General features: G+C 44.1%; 1 protein-coding gene across 1 annotated transcript; it reads left to right on the top strand.

The window, feature by feature from the left end:
- The first annotated feature begins 2,782 nt into the window (after positions 1 to 2,782).
- Positions 2,783 to 4,255, top strand: LOC144502274 (hydroxycarboxylic acid receptor 2-like). The gene has a single exon (XM_078226094.1). It carries the CDS (start codon positions 3,137 to 3,139, stop codon positions 4,253 to 4,255), a length of 1,119 nt encoding a protein of 372 aa, XP_078082220.1. The 5' UTR covers positions 2,783 to 3,136.
- The last annotated feature ends 12,752 nt before the right edge of the window (positions 4,256 to 17,007 follow it).

The raw sequence follows: 17,007 nt of genomic DNA, 5'->3' as shown, positions 1-17,007 counted from the left end.
TCGTGAGCCTGATGGTGGGATGGAACTTGTTGATGTCATCATAGAGTTGTTTCAGTGATTGTTCACCATGAGTCCAAAGGAAGAAAATGTCATCGATGTATCTAGTGTATAGCATCGGTTGAAGGTCCCGTGCGGTGAAGAAGTCTTGTTCGAACCTGTGCATGAAGATGTTGGCATATTGAGGTGCGAATTTGGTCCCCATGGCTGTTCCGTGTGTCTGGATGAAGAACTGGTTGTTGAAGGTGAAGATATTGTGGTCCAGGATGAAGCGGATGAGATGTAAAATTGCATCTGGAAACTGGCAGTTGTTGGCGCTGAGCAGTGAGGCCGTTGCAGCAATGCCATCGTCATGGGGGATGCTGGTGTAGAGTGCCGAGACATCCATTGTGACGAGGAGCGCTCCTGGTTCAACTGCTCCATGTGTGCCGAGTTTCTGTAGGAAGTCCGTCGTGTCGCGACAAAAGCTGGGGGTTCTTTGTACAATGGGTTTCAGGATGCCCTCGACATAGCCGGAGAGGTTCTCGCACAGGGTCCCATTGCCCGATACGATGGGACGGCCGGGTGTGTTTGCCTTGTGTATCTTCGGGAGGCAGTAGAGATCTCCAACGCGGGGAGTACGTGGGATGAGAGCACGGAGGGTGTTCTGAAGGTCCGGATCAAAGGTCTTGATCAGAGTGTTGAGTTGACGGGTGTGTTCTTTGGTCGGATCTGCAGGTAACTGTCTGTAGTGTTCCTCGTTGTTGAGTTGTCGGTACACTTCTTTGCAGTAATCCGTTCTGTTCAGTATGACGATGGCCCCTCCTTTGTCTGCTGGTTTGATGACAATGTTGCGGTTGGTCTTGAGAGCATGGATGGCGTTACGTTGTGCTTGGGTGATGTTCGGGGCTGTCTTGTGACCCTGTGCGAGAACCTCTCCGGCTATGTCGAGGGCATCCTGAAACCCATTGTACAAAGAACCCCCAGCTTTTGTCGCGACACGACGGACTTCCTACAGAAACTCGGCACACATGGAGCAGTTGAACCAGGAGCGCTCCTCGTCATAATGGATGTCTCGGCACTCTACACCAGCATCCCCCATGACGATGGCATTGCTGCAACGGCCTCACTGCTCAGCGCCAACAACTGCCAGTTTCCAGATGCAATTTTACATCTCATCCGCTTCATCCTGGACCACAATATCTTCACCTTCAACAACCAGTTCTTCATCCAGACACACGGAACAGCCATGGGGACCAAATTCGCACCTCAATATGCCAACATCTTCATGCACAGGTTCGAACAAGACTTCTTCACCGCACGGGACCTTCAACCGATGCTATACACTAGATACATCGATGACATTTTCTTCCTTTGGACTCATGGTGAACAATCACTGAAACAACTCTATGGTGACATCAACAAGTTCCATCCCACCATCAGGCTCACGATAGACTACTCTCCGGAATCGGTTGCATTCTTGGACACACGCATCTCCATTAAGGACGGTCACCTCAGCACCTCACTGTACCGCAAGCCCACGGAATAACCTCACGATGCTCCACTTCTCCAGCTTCCACCCTAAACACGTAAAAGAAGCCATCCCCTACGGACAAGCCCTCCGTATACACAGGATCTGCTCGGATGAGGAGGATCGCAACAGACACCTCCAGACGCTGAAAGATGCCCTCATAAGAACAGGATATGGCGCTAGACTCATTGATCAACAGTTCCAACGCGCCACAGCGAAAAACCGCACCGACCTCCTCCGAAGACAAACACGGGACACAGTGGACAGAGTACCCTTCGTTGTCCAGTACTTCCCCGGAGCGGAGAAGCTACGGCATCTCCTCCGGAGCCTTCAACATGTCATTGATGAAGACGAACATCTCGCCAAGGCCATCCCCACACCCCCACTTCTTGCCTTCAAACAACCGCACAACCTCAAACAGACCATTGTCCGCAGCAAACTACCCAGCCTTCAGGAGAACAGTGACCATGACACCACACAACCCTGCCACAGCAACCTCTGCAAGACGTGCCGGATCATCGACACAGATGCCATCATCTCACGTGAGAACACCATCCACCAGGTACACGGTACATACTCTTGCAATTCGGCCAACGTTGTCTACCTGATACGCTGCAAGAAAGGATGTCCCGAGGCATGGTACATTGGGGAAACTATGCAGACGCTGCGACAACGGATGAATGAACACCGCTCGACAATCACCAGGCAAGACTGTTCTCTTCCTGTTGGGGAGCACTTCAGCGGTCACGGGCATTCGGCCTCTGATATTCGGGTAAGCGTTCTCCAAGGCGGCCTTCGCGACACACGACAGTGCAGAGTCGCTGAGCAGAAACTGATAGCCAAGTTCCGCACACACGAGGACGGCCTCAACCGGGATATTGGGTTCATGTCACACTATTTGTAACTCCCACAGTTGCGTGGACCTGCAGAGTTTCACTGGCTGTCTTGTCTGGAGACAATACACATCTTTTTAGCCTGTCTTGATGCTCTCTCCACTCACATTGTTTCGTCTCTTAAAGACTTGATTAGTTGTAAGTATTTGCATTCCAACCATTATTCATGTAAATTGAGTCTGTGTCTTTATAAGCTCTGTTTGTGAACAGAATTCCCACTCACCTGAAGAAGGGGCTTGCAGCTCCGAAAGCTTGTGTGGCTTTTGCTACCAAATAAACCTGTTGGACTTTAACCTGGTGTTGTTAAACTTCTTACTGTAAAAAAAACAAGCATTCGCTGAAACTAAAAATATAAACAGCTTCATTAGCACATTTTATAGTTAAGAAACACACTTTGCTGAATAGTTTTTTGATATAAGAAATGAAAACACAGCAGTGAGGAAAATGTTCACAAGAACAGCTAAAAATGTCATGACACCATTTCCCTTTCTTATGAAATTCAGCAATGAAAAATTCCTAGAATCATACAGCATTTTGTCCCTCAGACATTTTTAGTCAAATGTATTTTACTGGGTTTGCATATTTTGAAAGATTTAGTTGTAAATGCATATTCAAAGTTTTATAGAAGTACTGCTCATTGGTGTATAATGCAGCTCTTCTATTATTCTGGTTTCATTCAAGTCCCACCCACAATTCATGATGTAACAAGAAAGAACTTTATATAAAGTTGTGCATCATGCAGTTAATATACTCGGCTCCGTGGCTGCGTGAGACTGAGTTTACTGCAAGGCTGCCCACAATGAACAACAGAACCCATTGGTGTGATCTCGTCGAAGACGTTAATTCATCCTACAACCCACCAATACTTATTATAACCTTTATCCTTGGATTCATCGGAAATGTGATTGCTTTGTGGATCTTCAGTTTTCACATAAAATCCTGGAAGCCAAACAGTGTTTATTCACTAAACCTGGCGATTGCAGACACTCTGTTAATCTGCTGTTTACCATTTCGAGCAGATTATTTCATACGGGGGAAGGACTGGATCTTTGGTGATGTTCCGTGTCGTCTGAAAATATTCATGATATTTCTAAACCGGACAGGCAGTATTGTTTTCCTTTCAGTTATGGCAATCGATCGCTATTTTAAAGTGGTCCACCCTCACCACAGGATGAACAGGATCCCTACAAGTTGTGCAGTGAAGATAGCGGGCGTCTTGTGGATTCTGGCAGTGGCCATTTCTTTACATTTTTTAACAGAATGTCACACATTCAAGCACCACAATCTGACATACTGTGAACCCTTCCATACATATCAATCACCAAGTACTACTGCAATTTGGACCAACGTTGCTTTTATTCTTTTCAATTTTCTTCTGCCAGCTGCTATTATCCTGTTTTCCACGTTCTGCATCATCTGGAAGCTAAAACAGATGAAAACTGAAAAAAGGCATAAATATGAGCGGGCAGTAAAGCTTGTGACAGCTGTAGCGGCAGTTTTTGTACTGTGTTTCTTGCCCACAAACATTGCTGTAATCGCTGTTTTAATTGCAAAGCACATGGCCATAGAAAACTGCGAGACATATGAAATTGTCACTCAGATATTTTATAATACACTATGCATAACCTACCTGAACAGTCTGCTCGACCCCTTTATTTACTATTTTTCAAGTTCAACCTTTAAAGATGCATTGAAGAAAGCTTTGGTTCCTCTTAATTCAAGATGCTACAGATTGGAAATAAGCCATGAAATCCCAGTGGAGTCAGAAGTAAAACAATCAAGTGGACCTCCAACACGGTCATCGGTCAGCAATATCTGTGATCGATTCCAAACAGAGTCAACAGAGGTCTTATGAAATAGCTGCCATTTGTCAGCTCCTTTTGTGTTTGGCCTGGGAAAAACTCTGCATCACGGACTGTTCAAAACATTTAAAAAAAAATCAGATTACTTACTTTCCAGTAAAAACATTCAGCAAGAACCGATAGAACAGGACAAGACTTAAGTCATCTACCTCTAAACTTCCTCTTTTCGTTAATGTAAAGGAAAGGCTTCTTCAGGTTTTGCAGAATACATTGGGCATAGTGCACATAATGCCAGGCAGTGTTGTTGTCACAGTGGTGTTGTCATGGGACTAGCAATCTGGGAACCCAGGTTTGAATCCCCCCTGGACAGATGGTGAAAATTGGATTCTATAAAAATCCAGAATGAACAAGTTCAATGAACATGAAACAATTGTCATAAAAATCCACCTGGTCTGCTAAGTATAAATGTTGGCCACGCCATCAATGCTTCTATCCCAAGAACAAACTAACAAAAATGGCCAGGCTCAATTTTGAATTGGGAGGCATGAAGTTATTTCCGGAAAAGCGACATGAGGAGATCCAATTTCTACCCTTGTAACTCAATAGATATTTGCTCCACATTCATTTTGCAATGCATAATTGATAATATACCTAAATAGTGGTCATTGCCGGCTGATTTATTACTTTTTAAGCTCAGTATTGCAAGAGACTTTGAGCAAAACTTGTATTCTGCTCAACTGGATACACTAGCTTTAGCTAGTGGCGTTTGCTACCAAATAAACCTGTTGGACTTTAACCTGGTGTTGTTAGACTTCTTACTGTGTTTACCTCAGTCCAACGCCGGCATCTTCACATCACAACTGGATATATGCAGAGGGAGGAGAAGCTCTCAGAAATGCAGGTCCAACAAGCTTTCAATCTCACACAATATCAATACATTTCACACCCATTGTTAATGCATTACACACACAATGTCAATTTGCCTGGAACCTAACCTTCTTGCTGGGTGTCTTGACCACTGCTTGAGGAGGGAGGTGAGTGAAGAAGAGGTGAGACACCCCCTCGGCTAACCCTGAGGAGGGAGGGGGCGGTGAAGTAGGCCTGTTACAACTTCTGTCCCCTCAAGCGGTTAAGTAAACAGCGAGCGGCCTTCTCCAGACTGAGGCCCCTGAAGGACAACCTGCCGCCCGCCAAAAGCTGTCGGCAGGGGCTGCCCGCTATAGCGCCACTGTGGAGACTCTGGCCGCCGCTGGAACAACAACCCGCAGAGATCCTGAATAGAGAAGTGACTGTGGGACAAGGTAATCACAGTAAGAAGTTTAACAACACCAGGTTAAAGTCCAACAGGTTTATTTGGTAGCAAAAGCCACACAAGCTTTCGAGGCTCTGAGCCCCTTCTTCAGGTGAGTGGGAATTCTGTTCACAAACAGAACTTATAAGACACAGACTCAATTTACATGAATAATGGTTGGAATGCGAATACTTACAACTAATCCAGTCTTTAAGAAACAAAACAATGGGAGTGGAGAGAGCATCAAGACAGGCTAAAAAGATGTGTATTGTCTCCAGACAAGACAGCCAGTGAAACTCTGCAGGTCCACGCAACTGTGGGAGTTACAAATAGTGTGACATAAATTCTGATTCTAGGATCGCATGATAAAGACTCAGGAGGAAAAAAGCAGAAATATTTATGTGAAATAGTGTGACATAAACCCAGTATCCCGGTTGAGGCCGTCCTTGTGTGTGCGGAACCTGGCTATCAGTTTCTGCTCCGCGACTCTGCGCTGTCGTGTGTCGCGAAGGCCGCCTTGGAGAACGCTTACCCGAATATCAGAGGCCGAATGCCCGTGACCGCTGAAGTGCTCCCCAACAGGAAGAGAACAGTCTTGCCTGGTGATTGTCGAGCGGTGTTCATTCATCCTGCGACAACGGATGAATGAACACCGCTCGACAATCACCAGGCAAGACTGTTCTCTTCCTGTTGGGGAGCACTTCAGCGGTCACGGGCATTCGGCCTCTGATATTCGGGTAAGCGTTCTCCAAGGCGGCCTTCGCGACACACGACAGCGCAGAGTCGCGGAGCAGAAACTGATAGCCAGGTTCCGCACACACAAGGACGGCCTCAACCGGGATATTGGGTTTATGTCACACTATTTCACATAAATATTTCTGCTTTTTTCCTCCTGAGTCTTTATCATGCGATCCTAGAATCAGAATTTATGTCACACTATTTGTAACTCCCACAGTTGCGTGGACCTGCAGAGTTTCACTGGCTGTCTTGTCTGGAGACAATACACATCTTTTTAGCCTGTCTTGATGCTCTCTCCACTCCCATTGTTTTGTTTCTTAAAGACTGGATTAGTTGTAAGTATTCGCATTCCAACCATTATTCATGTAAATTGAGTCTGTGTCTTATAAGTTCTGTTTGTGAACAGAATTCCCACTCACCTGAAGAAGGGGCTCAGAGCCTCGAAAGCTTGTGTGGCTTTTGCTACCAAATAAACCTGTTGGACTTTAACCTGGTGTTGTTAAACTTCTTACTGTGTTTACCCCAGTCCAACGCCGGCATCTCCACATCAGGACAAGGTAATTGCAGTGGATGTGGGAAGAATCTCTCAAGTGTTTATGAATTGGGCGGTTAAGGAGCTCGGGGGGGGAGGGGGAGTTTGACCAAGGACCTTTCCCGTCAAGAACTTGCTTCCAGTGGAGGTGCCAGGCATTGGATATCGGTCCCAAGGCCAACGCACCAAATTCCCAGGCCTACTCTCCATCTGCCTTGTCTCCTGCTCTCTTGAGTTTGTGGTTAAGCGGAAAAGAACTTGCGACCTACCAACTTTCTAAATTTAAATATGTTTTCTCCAGAAAATGGAAATAGCACTGTTACAGAGAATCTGACATTTCCTCTGGTTTGTTTTCCTGTTGAGTAAACATGTAGTGAGATGTAAAAATGTCAAAACCACACTCCAGTTTCAGCTGTGGGTTGCTTCTCCCAAAAAGTGCAGGATAATTCAGTTCATTTCATGGGATAGTGAAATGATAAGAAAATCGAGAGATAAATCATTTAAAATATCAAATAAATAAAAAGTTAAACAGAATATGCTTATTTTTCAACGGCTTATTGAAACAAAGGGAATTGATATAACCCTGGAGCCTAGTTTGTCTAGCAATACCATAACTGTTGATAAATGTATTACTGGGGGGGTACAGTCCTGTTCCAATTTTACCCCCTTTTGTTTTGTAAATATTTTTTCATGAGCTGTACAATTACACGTAGAAATGAGCATTATGGTTTCTTCATTTGTTTGTTCATTTTTCTCCCTCTAAACAAAGTGATGCGTATATAAATGTTTATAACTCAGATTATCCTTCTTTAGAATTTTATATTGTTGCAAAATAGCATGTGAATTATCGATATTGATTTGAAACTCTGGGCGATATAAGCATTTTAACCTTTCTGTTTGTCATTGCTACACCCAAATTCATGGAATAATACAATGCAGATCATCCATCCCTTTGGGCCTGTGAAAGGGTTGTCCAATTAACCCCACACTCCTGCTCTTTCAGCATAGCCACCATATTTTTCCTTCTTCAGTAAAATATCCTTTTGAGAATTACTATTGAAGGTTATCAACATTTATTGAGCTAAATATTTTCAGTAATTATGAATAAAAGTGTGGGGAGCAGAACCTGCTGTAAAATCCACGTACTGTTCACGCAGGTACAGAATTTGGATGTGTGACTTCAATGACTTGAATCTGGCCAGAGTCTATTCAGACTGGTGTAAAAATTGTGCTCTGGGAATTGGCAGACCTAAGTTGGTTCTGTGGGGAATGCATTAAGTTTTACACTGATGGCAAATCCAATGCATTTGTTCAGCAAATGCTGCCTAAGAACTACCAGACTGTGACAACAGAAAACAACATGCAGCAAAATGATTTTGTTTAGATTGTTAAAAAATTAAAATATTTTGTAGAAGGACTAACTTGCCATAAATGTGAATTGTTATATTTGCTTTGACTGTGCTTGATGTATAAAATAATGCATTTTTGATATACATCTATGAAATTCTGGTCAAAATTATTTTATATGATATTATCTGGACTTATGTATTTTCATATGTAAACTGGCTGTAATGAATTTTGTGTTTATATGCAATCAGTAAAAACTTAAGATATAATGGAATCTGATTTCATCTGGTTATTTTTAACTTGTGTCCTTTTAAAGGACAGGAGTAGGCCATTCAGCCCATTGAGTCTGTTGCGCAATTCAATATGATTATGGTTAATAACCATTTCAATGCTTTTTACCCCACATAACATTGTTATATCCTGCACTCATTGGATAAAAGAACATAACGTAGCATATGGGGTTGGGTGAAAACAATAACACAGGCTAATTGATAAGCTGTTGACTCTACAGAGGCTTAATCTAGATGAGGCAAAAGCCCACAAAGCATCCAATGACAAACTATACATGTGATTCGACTCTTAAAGTGACAGCATTACAACACAACAGCAACCCAAAATATTTAACATCCCTCCCCCTTTACTTCTAAGGTCCCATAACAACAAATAACCATAGTCATCAAAACATATATACAAGGGCAGGCATTGCATCATCACATAGTAGTAATAAAAGGTAAAGTCGCCATAGTCCCAGGTGACCATAGATTAAAATCACCGCCAGTCTGCTCTCCCAGTCAAAGGGCTGAGGATCACCACACCTCAGGTGAGGGACAAGGTTGAGGAGCCTTAATGAATATGCTCATATAGTTAGTAGGAAAGACGATCAGGTGGACATCTATTCTGCACTGGTTGCCTGTGCACTTCAACGATCTTGAACTTCGAGGTATTTTCTGATTCTTTAGAGAATGTTTCTATCCTGGAAGTGTAACAGTCCCTTTTGCAGAAGGAAGTAAGTAGCAGCAAGGGATTCTTCAGCAATCTTGGTTTCTGCTGATTGATCCACAGTCACAGTATCCAATGGTATGGATGGCAGGTCATCCACAGGTAATTCTGGCACACACGGTACTAGTACACTGATGTATGTGGCTGCCGACTGATCCGCGTGTCGTCTCCACATTAGCTCATCTTCTCTTTGTACTGTATAGGAGATGGAGCCAGTTTGAGCCAATACAATTGCAGGAACCCACTTTTTGCTAGTGGTATAGCTACATCCCAAAACTTGCTCTCCTTGTCAAAACAAGAGTCATTTAGGAATACCTTCTCTTAAATAATAGAACACAATCAGCATATTTTAAGAAGTTTCCTGCGGTAAGAGTAGATCAAAAGTGGTTCTCAGCTTCCTATTCAATTGTAGTAAAGCTGGGGAACTCTGAGTTGTCACGTGTGTGATATTATGATACTTTGCTAAGTAACTGCTCAGATGCCGATTTAATGAACCTTGGTCCTTAGAGGCTCTCAGTGGATGTTGCAAGACTGGACTAACCTTTCGGCTAATCCATTTGTTGATTTCTCTCAGAATGTTGCAGCTGAATCTCGACACCTGCTTACCATGATAACACATAAAGGCCTATTTTGCTACAAGAGATTACTTTTTGGGATAATTTCAGCACCTGCTTTATCTTAACAGTTTATGGACTAGATCTTAAGTGGTCTACAGGGTTTACAATGTTACCTTGATGATCTATTGATCATTGGTACCATCAGGAGCACTTACGTAACCTAGAAGCCACACTGAAACATCTACAGATGCATGGTCTTCGTGTCAGGAAAGATGAGTGTGACTTCTTTCAAACGTCAATGCAATATTTAGGCCATGTGATCGATAGCAAGGATTTACACAATACACCTAAGAACAACAACAACCCCACATATATAACAATCACCATACTTCTTTTGCTTTTAGAGAATGTTTCCACTAGTAACATCCTTTTAGAGGATGTTTCCACTAGTAGGAAAAACTAGATTCAGAGGGCACGACCTCAGGCTGAAGGGGCGATCCTTTAAAACAGAGATGAGGAGGAATTTCTTCAGCCAGAGAGGGTTGAATCTGTGGAACTCTTTGCTGCAGAAGGCTGTGCAGGCCGGGTCATTGATTGTCTTTAAGACAGAGACTGACAAGTTCTTGATTAATAAGGGGATCAGGGGTTATGAGAAAAAGGCAGGAGAATGGGGATGAGAAAAATATCAACCATGATTGAATGGCAGAGCAGACTCGATGGGCCGAGTGGCCTAATTCTGCTCCTATGTCTTATGGTCCTTTACAACTATGCCATTGATAGTTAGAAATCTGTTAATCTCTACTTTAGGCATACTCAATGACTGAGCTTCCACAGCCCTCTGGGGTGGAGAATTCCAAAGATTCACACAACCCTCTGAGGAAAAAGAAAGTCCGAAGTGACTTCTCCCTTATTTGAAATTGTGTCCTCTGGTTCTAGATTCTCCAGATGTGGAGATGCCGGCGTTGGACTGGGGTGAACACAGCAAGAAGTCTCACAACACCAGGTTAAAGTCCAACAGGTTTATTTGGTAGCAAATACCATAAGCTTTCGGAGCACTGCTCCTTCGTCAGATGGAGTGGAAACGTGCTCTCAAACAGTGCAAACAGACACAAAATCAAGTTGCAGAATACTGATTAGAATGCGAATCCTACAGCCAGCCAGGTCTTAAAGGTACAGACAATGTGGGTGGAGGGAACATTAAACACAGGTTAAAGAGATGTGTATTGTCTCCAGACAGAACAGCTAGTGAGATTCTGCAAGCCCAGGAGGCAAGCTGTGGGGGTTACTGATAATGTGACATAAAACCAAATAAACCTGTTGGACTTTAACCTGGTGTTGTGAGACTTCTAGGTTCTCCAACCAGAGTGAACATTTTACCTGCATCTATCCTTCCTGTCCGCACTTATTAAGAAAAGCTCATTCTTCCCACCGACTACCTTGAGCACTATGGCACCACATATAATTTCGGTTGATATCTGAGATCTGTATTGCCCAATTTGAAACTGAGAAACACAGAACATGATCTCAGTCAAACATCAGCTGAGTCCGCAGTATCGCAATTGATTATATAATATGATGATCGCAGCTCTATGGTGGTAGAACAGGAGGGTGCAGCTATCGGGCATCTCTTTTAAAGTGTCAATAGAGGCAAGATGGGTCAAATTATAGCCTTCTCTGCTGTGTGATTCTATGAAATTGAAGTTTTCTGCTTACACACACAGTGAACTTGGGGCATCTTAGACTGAGCATTATAATGTGCAACTACTGCCAGGAGCAGCAGAAGCGGGAAAGTGAGGATCTGAGCTGAAAGGGGAACTTCATGAGCAGCTGGGGAACATTTTCTGCAGCAACTTTGTTTTACCATTCTGCCCGTACAGATGGTTTCGGACTCAGTCAGATCACCAGCGGATTTTTACCCTCCACCCCTTGTGCTATCCATAATGTGGGTTTTACAGCCATCGATATGTGCATTCCTTGTGACTGGCGCCTTGTGTGTCATTATAATGGATTAGGAGAAGCAGCGCAAGATGGAATAAAATGGCCACAGTACATTAGATGCTAGAACCTGAAACAGGATGCTGAAAAAATGCAGCAGGTCAATCTGAGGTCCCTATCTGCTTCAAGAAGACAACCACCAACCCGGTACCAAAGAAAAGCCAGGCAGCGTGCCTTAAGGACTATCGGCCGGTGGCTCTGACATCCATCATTATGAAGAGCTTTGAAAGGCTAGTCATGGCACGAATCAATTCCGGCCTCCCAGATTGCCTGGATCCACTACAGTTTGCCTACTGCCGCAACTGGTCCACAGCAGACACCATCTCTCTAGCCCTGCACTCAACACTGGGACACCTAGATATCAAAGACATCGATGTAAGACTCCTATTTATCAACTACAACTCAGTCTTCAACACTATTATTCCCATGAAACTCATCTCCAAACTCCGTGGCCTGGGGCTTGGCTCCTCCCTCTGCGACTGGATCCTGAACTTCCTAACCCACAGACCACAATCAGTAAGGATAGGCAACAACACCTCCTCCACGATCATCCTCAACACCAGTGCCCCAACAGGCTGTGTCTTCAGCCCCTTACTGTACTCCTGATACACCTATGATGGTGTGGCCAAATTCCCCTCCAACTCGATTTTCAAGTTTGTTGATGACACCACCATAATGGGTCGGATCTCAAACAATGACGAGATAGGGTACAGGAAAGAGATATAGAGAATCTGGTGAACTGGTGCGGCAACAATAATCTCCCTCAATGTCAACAAAATGAAGGAGATAGTCATCGACTTCAGGAAGCGCAGTGGACGAGTTGCCCTTGTCTACATCAATGAGGACGAAGTAGAAATGGTCAAGAGCTTCAGGTTTTTAGGTGTCCAGATCACCAACAACTTGTCCTGGTTCCTCCATGCTGACAATATAGTTAAGAAAGCCCACCAACACTTCTACTTTCCCAGAAGTCTAAGGAAATTTGGCATGTCTGCTACGACTCTCTCCAACCTTTACAGATGCACCATAGAAAGCATTATTTCTGTTGTATCACAGCTTGGTATGGCTCCTGCTCTGTCCAAGACCGCAAGAAACTATTAGGAGTCGTGGTTGAAGCCCAGTCCACCACTCAAACCAGCCTCCCATTCATTGACACTGTCTACACTTCTCACTGCCTCAGAAAAGCAGCCAACATAATTAAGGATCCCAGACATTCTCTCATCCACCTTCTTCCGTCGGGAAAAATATACAAAAGTCTGAGGGCACGCACCAACCGACTCAAGAACCCCTTCTCTTCTCTGCTGCCATCAGACTTTTGAATGGACCTATCTCGCATTAAGTTGATCTTTCTCTACACCCTAGCTATGACTGTAACACTACATTCTGCACTCTCTCCTTTCCTTCTCAAGGTACGGTATGCTTTGTCTGTATAGTGTGCAAGAAACAATACTTTTCACTGTATGTTAATATATGTGACAATAATAAATCAAATCAAAGCATCTGTAGGAAGAGAGAAACAGAGTTAACTTTGTTAATACAGAGTGCGGTTCATCTCCCGCGCCACGACCCTGACCCCCTCCCCTCCCTCCCAGAACAAGGATAGAGTCCCCCTTGTTCTCACATTTCACCCCACCAGCCTCCGCATGCAAAGCATAATCCTCCGTCATTTTCGCCAACTCCAGCGTGATGCCACCACCAAACACATCTTCCCTCCACTGCCTCTCAGCATTCTGCAGAGACCGTTCCCTCTGGGATAACCTAGTCCACTCCTCCACTATACCCAACACCTCTCCTGTCACTCATGGCACCTTCCCATGCAATCGCAGCAGGTGTAACACCTGCCCCTTTACCTCTTCTATGCTCACCATCCAAGGCCCAAAACACTCATTCCAGGTTAAGCAGTGTTTCACTTGCACCTCTTTCAATTTGGTCTATTGCATTCGCTGCTCCCAATGTGGTCTCCTCTATATCAGAGAGACCAAGCGTAGACTGGGTGATCGCTTTGCTGAGCAACTTCGGTCTGTGCGCAATCAGGACCCTGACCTTCCCGTTGCTTGCCATTTTAACACACGATCCTGCTCCCATGCCCACATGTCTGTCCTTGGCCTGCGGCAATGTTCCAGTGAAGCTCAACACAAACTGGAGGAACAGCATTTCATCTTCCGGCTAGACACTTTACAACCTTCCGGTCTCAACATCGAATTCAATAACTTCAGATGATTAGCTCTACCCCACCTCGACCCCTTTGTTTTCATTTTATTTAATTTTTTACTGTTCTCTACCTTATATTTCTTTATTGTCTTTCTTGATTTTTCTTCCCCCCCCCACTCTTTCCCCCTACTTTATCCCCCCTTTCCTTACCTTTTCTCCTCCTTTGCTTCCCCTTCCCCCCCATTTTTTCTAAATTTTCCCTCTCTCCCACCCATTTCCCCCCCTCCCCCCATATCTTCATCTGTCACAGCTTACCCTCTGATTTCAGCTTCTCTGCCGTTTCGCCGCTCATATTCTTTATTCTCTCTATGGACTGCCATAAGCAGCCTTTTCCCCTGGTTTCTGTGGCTATGTCTCATCTTTCATTCTCTCACCCTCCAGTATAAATATCTCCCACTTTCTATGACTTTTAGCTTTGACAAAGAGTCATGCGGACTCGAAACGTCAGCTCTTTTCTCTCCTTACAGATGCTGCCAGACCTGCTGAGATTTTCCAGCATTTTCTCTTTTGGTTTCAGATTCCAGCATCCGCAGTAATTTGCTTTTATCCAGTGTCTGAACTTTGAGTCTGTTTGGCTCTTCATCAGAACTGAGAGAGAGGGAAGATCTGTTAGATACTATATACTGCAACTGGAAGAGATTGCAATAAAAGTGCAACAATCTTAACTACAAGAGGTAGATGATCAGGGTGTGGGGGGAGGGGGAAGGTGTGTTTTTGCAACGAGAGAAAATGTATGGGATATTTTTTAAAAAGGGTTAAGATGGAGGAGAAAAGTTGTTGAACTTAATGTTGTTGAACTTAATGTTGAGTCCTGATGGCTGTAACCTGCCTAATTGGTCATCCATCCCTTGTGCCAGACCTGTTGAGTTTTTCAAGCGTTCTCTTGTTTGTTTGAAATATAGTAGGGTGTATTTAAAGGATGATTTACCTCCAAATATTACTTTCTTCTCATAGAACCTACCAACACCACACATCTTAAGAGGACCTCACCGAGACGATGGGCCTAAGCAGTGTGCGGTTCAATTAAGAGACAATAGAGAAGGCAGCTCAGTCCCTTACAACCCATCAGCCAACACAGTTCTCTTTGCTGTTGTAACGGCTGGCTCATTTCAGGTGACACCTGTAATATCAGCTGAGTACAGGTGAGCATATGTTCATCAAGTGACTGATGTTCCTGAGCATACAAATGGAGAATTCATCAATCACCTTTGAGATCTTAGCCAGGCGGCAGTAAGACAAGGGCTTTCCCAGGGTCTCGGGTGGGCTTGAAGACATCAGCTGAAATAAAACAGCTTTTGGTCTTAGCAATGTTGTGGGAAATTCACCACTTCGGAGTCAGACTTGGAGGTTCAACAAAGTTTTATTCGGACAAAGCTTTGGGAGAAGCGCTGGCACTCCGCAGTGCAGGCAGTCACCTTCTCAACTACACAATGGTAGTTGAGCATCTTTTATACTTTTTAGATAATAGACAGTACGGACATTAGCCGTTAGCACATCGTTACAAGTTGAGTAAACAGGTACGGACTTCGACAGTTAACACATCATTGGACATAGAGTAGATACATTTATGCAGTTATGTCCTCTATCAATGGCTGATCTTGTTATATACATTTATGCATTTATGTCCCCATCAGTGGCTGATCTCGTTATCAAACACATTGTTCTGGGTCTGCTTTTATCTCAAGTTTAAGGTGCCTCAAGGTCTGACCTGTTTCCTGCAGTAATTTAAACACTACAGGTTTTAACTCTTTGTGTAATGTCTGTGACCAAAGTCAGTGCCTCTTAATGTCTTTTCCCAGAGTCCATTTTGTGTGCCAGGTAACCATTTTGTGTCCTTTACTTTGATTTCTCTCCAACAGCAACATTCGAATATGATATGAAGTCAAAAGGAAGTAGAATCACAAGAAAGCGAGCTCTATTCTTGGTAAGATTAGTCATCTGTTCCTGGTAGCCACCCTGCTATTTTTAAAAGAGCTGTTTTTAACTAAGAGGTGAGATCGATGTTATCAGTCAGAGATATATGCTCCCTCATGTCAAACACACAATGTTATTTTAAATAATTTTCAGATGCTGGGAAGTTGGAATGATTTGTTGTATAGAATCATACAGCCGCAGAAGAGGCCCTTCGGCCCATCGAGTCTGCACCAACATGCGAGAAACACCTGAACTCCCACCTTATCCCACCTATCAGCCCTTGTCCCAGAACCTTGAATGTTATGATGTGCCAAGTGTTTGTCCAGGTACTTCTTAAAGGATGTGAGGCAACCCACTTCTATCACCCTCCCAGGCAGGGCATTCCAGACTGCCATCACCGTCTGGGTAAAAATGACTTTCTTCACATCCCCCCTAAACCTCCTGGCCCTCACCCTGAACCTATATCCCTTCGTGACTGACCCTTCATCTAAAGGGAACAGCTGCTCCTTATCCGCTCTGTCCATGTCCCTCATTATCTTGTACACCTCGATCAGGTTGCCCCTCAGTTTTCTCTGCTCCAACGAAAAGAACCCAAGCCTACCCAACCTCTCTTCATGACTTAAATGTTCCATCCCAGGCAGCATCCTGATGAATCTCCTGTGCACCTCCTCCAACATCTTTCCAATAATGTGTCCACCAGAACTGCACACGGTACTCTAGCTGAGACCTCACCAAAATTCTATACAACTCCAACATGACTTCTCTGCTTTTGTAATCTATGCCTCGATTGATAAAGGCAAGTGCCCCATATGCTTTTTTCACCACCATACCAACATGCCCTTCTGCCTCCAGAGATCTGTGGACAAACATGCCAAGGTCCCTTTGATCCACAGAACTTCCTAGTGTCATGCCATTCATTGAATGCTTCCTTGTCAAATTACTTCTTCCAAAGTGTTTCATCTCACACTTTTCAGGGTTAAATTCCATCTGCCACTTATCTGCCCAAGACACTCAGCCTCACTGTTAACCACCTGACCAATTTTTGTGTCATCCGCAAACATAGTAATCCCACCCCCCACATAGTCATCAATGTAGTTTATATAAATGAGGAAAAATAGGGAACCTAACACAGATCCCTGTGGTACGCCACTGGACACTGGCTTCCAGTCACTAAAGCAGCCTTCTGTCATCACCCCCTGTCTGCTACAACTGAGCTAATTTTGA

Source organism: Mustelus asterias, chromosome 13 (genome assembly GCF_964213995.1).
Source record: "Mustelus asterias chromosome 13, sMusAst1.hap1.1, whole genome shotgun sequence".
In the NCBI taxonomy this organism is placed as follows: domain Eukaryota; kingdom Metazoa; phylum Chordata; class Chondrichthyes; order Carcharhiniformes; family Triakidae; genus Mustelus; species Mustelus asterias.
This window is presented reverse-complemented; position numbering and strand designations above follow the sequence as displayed.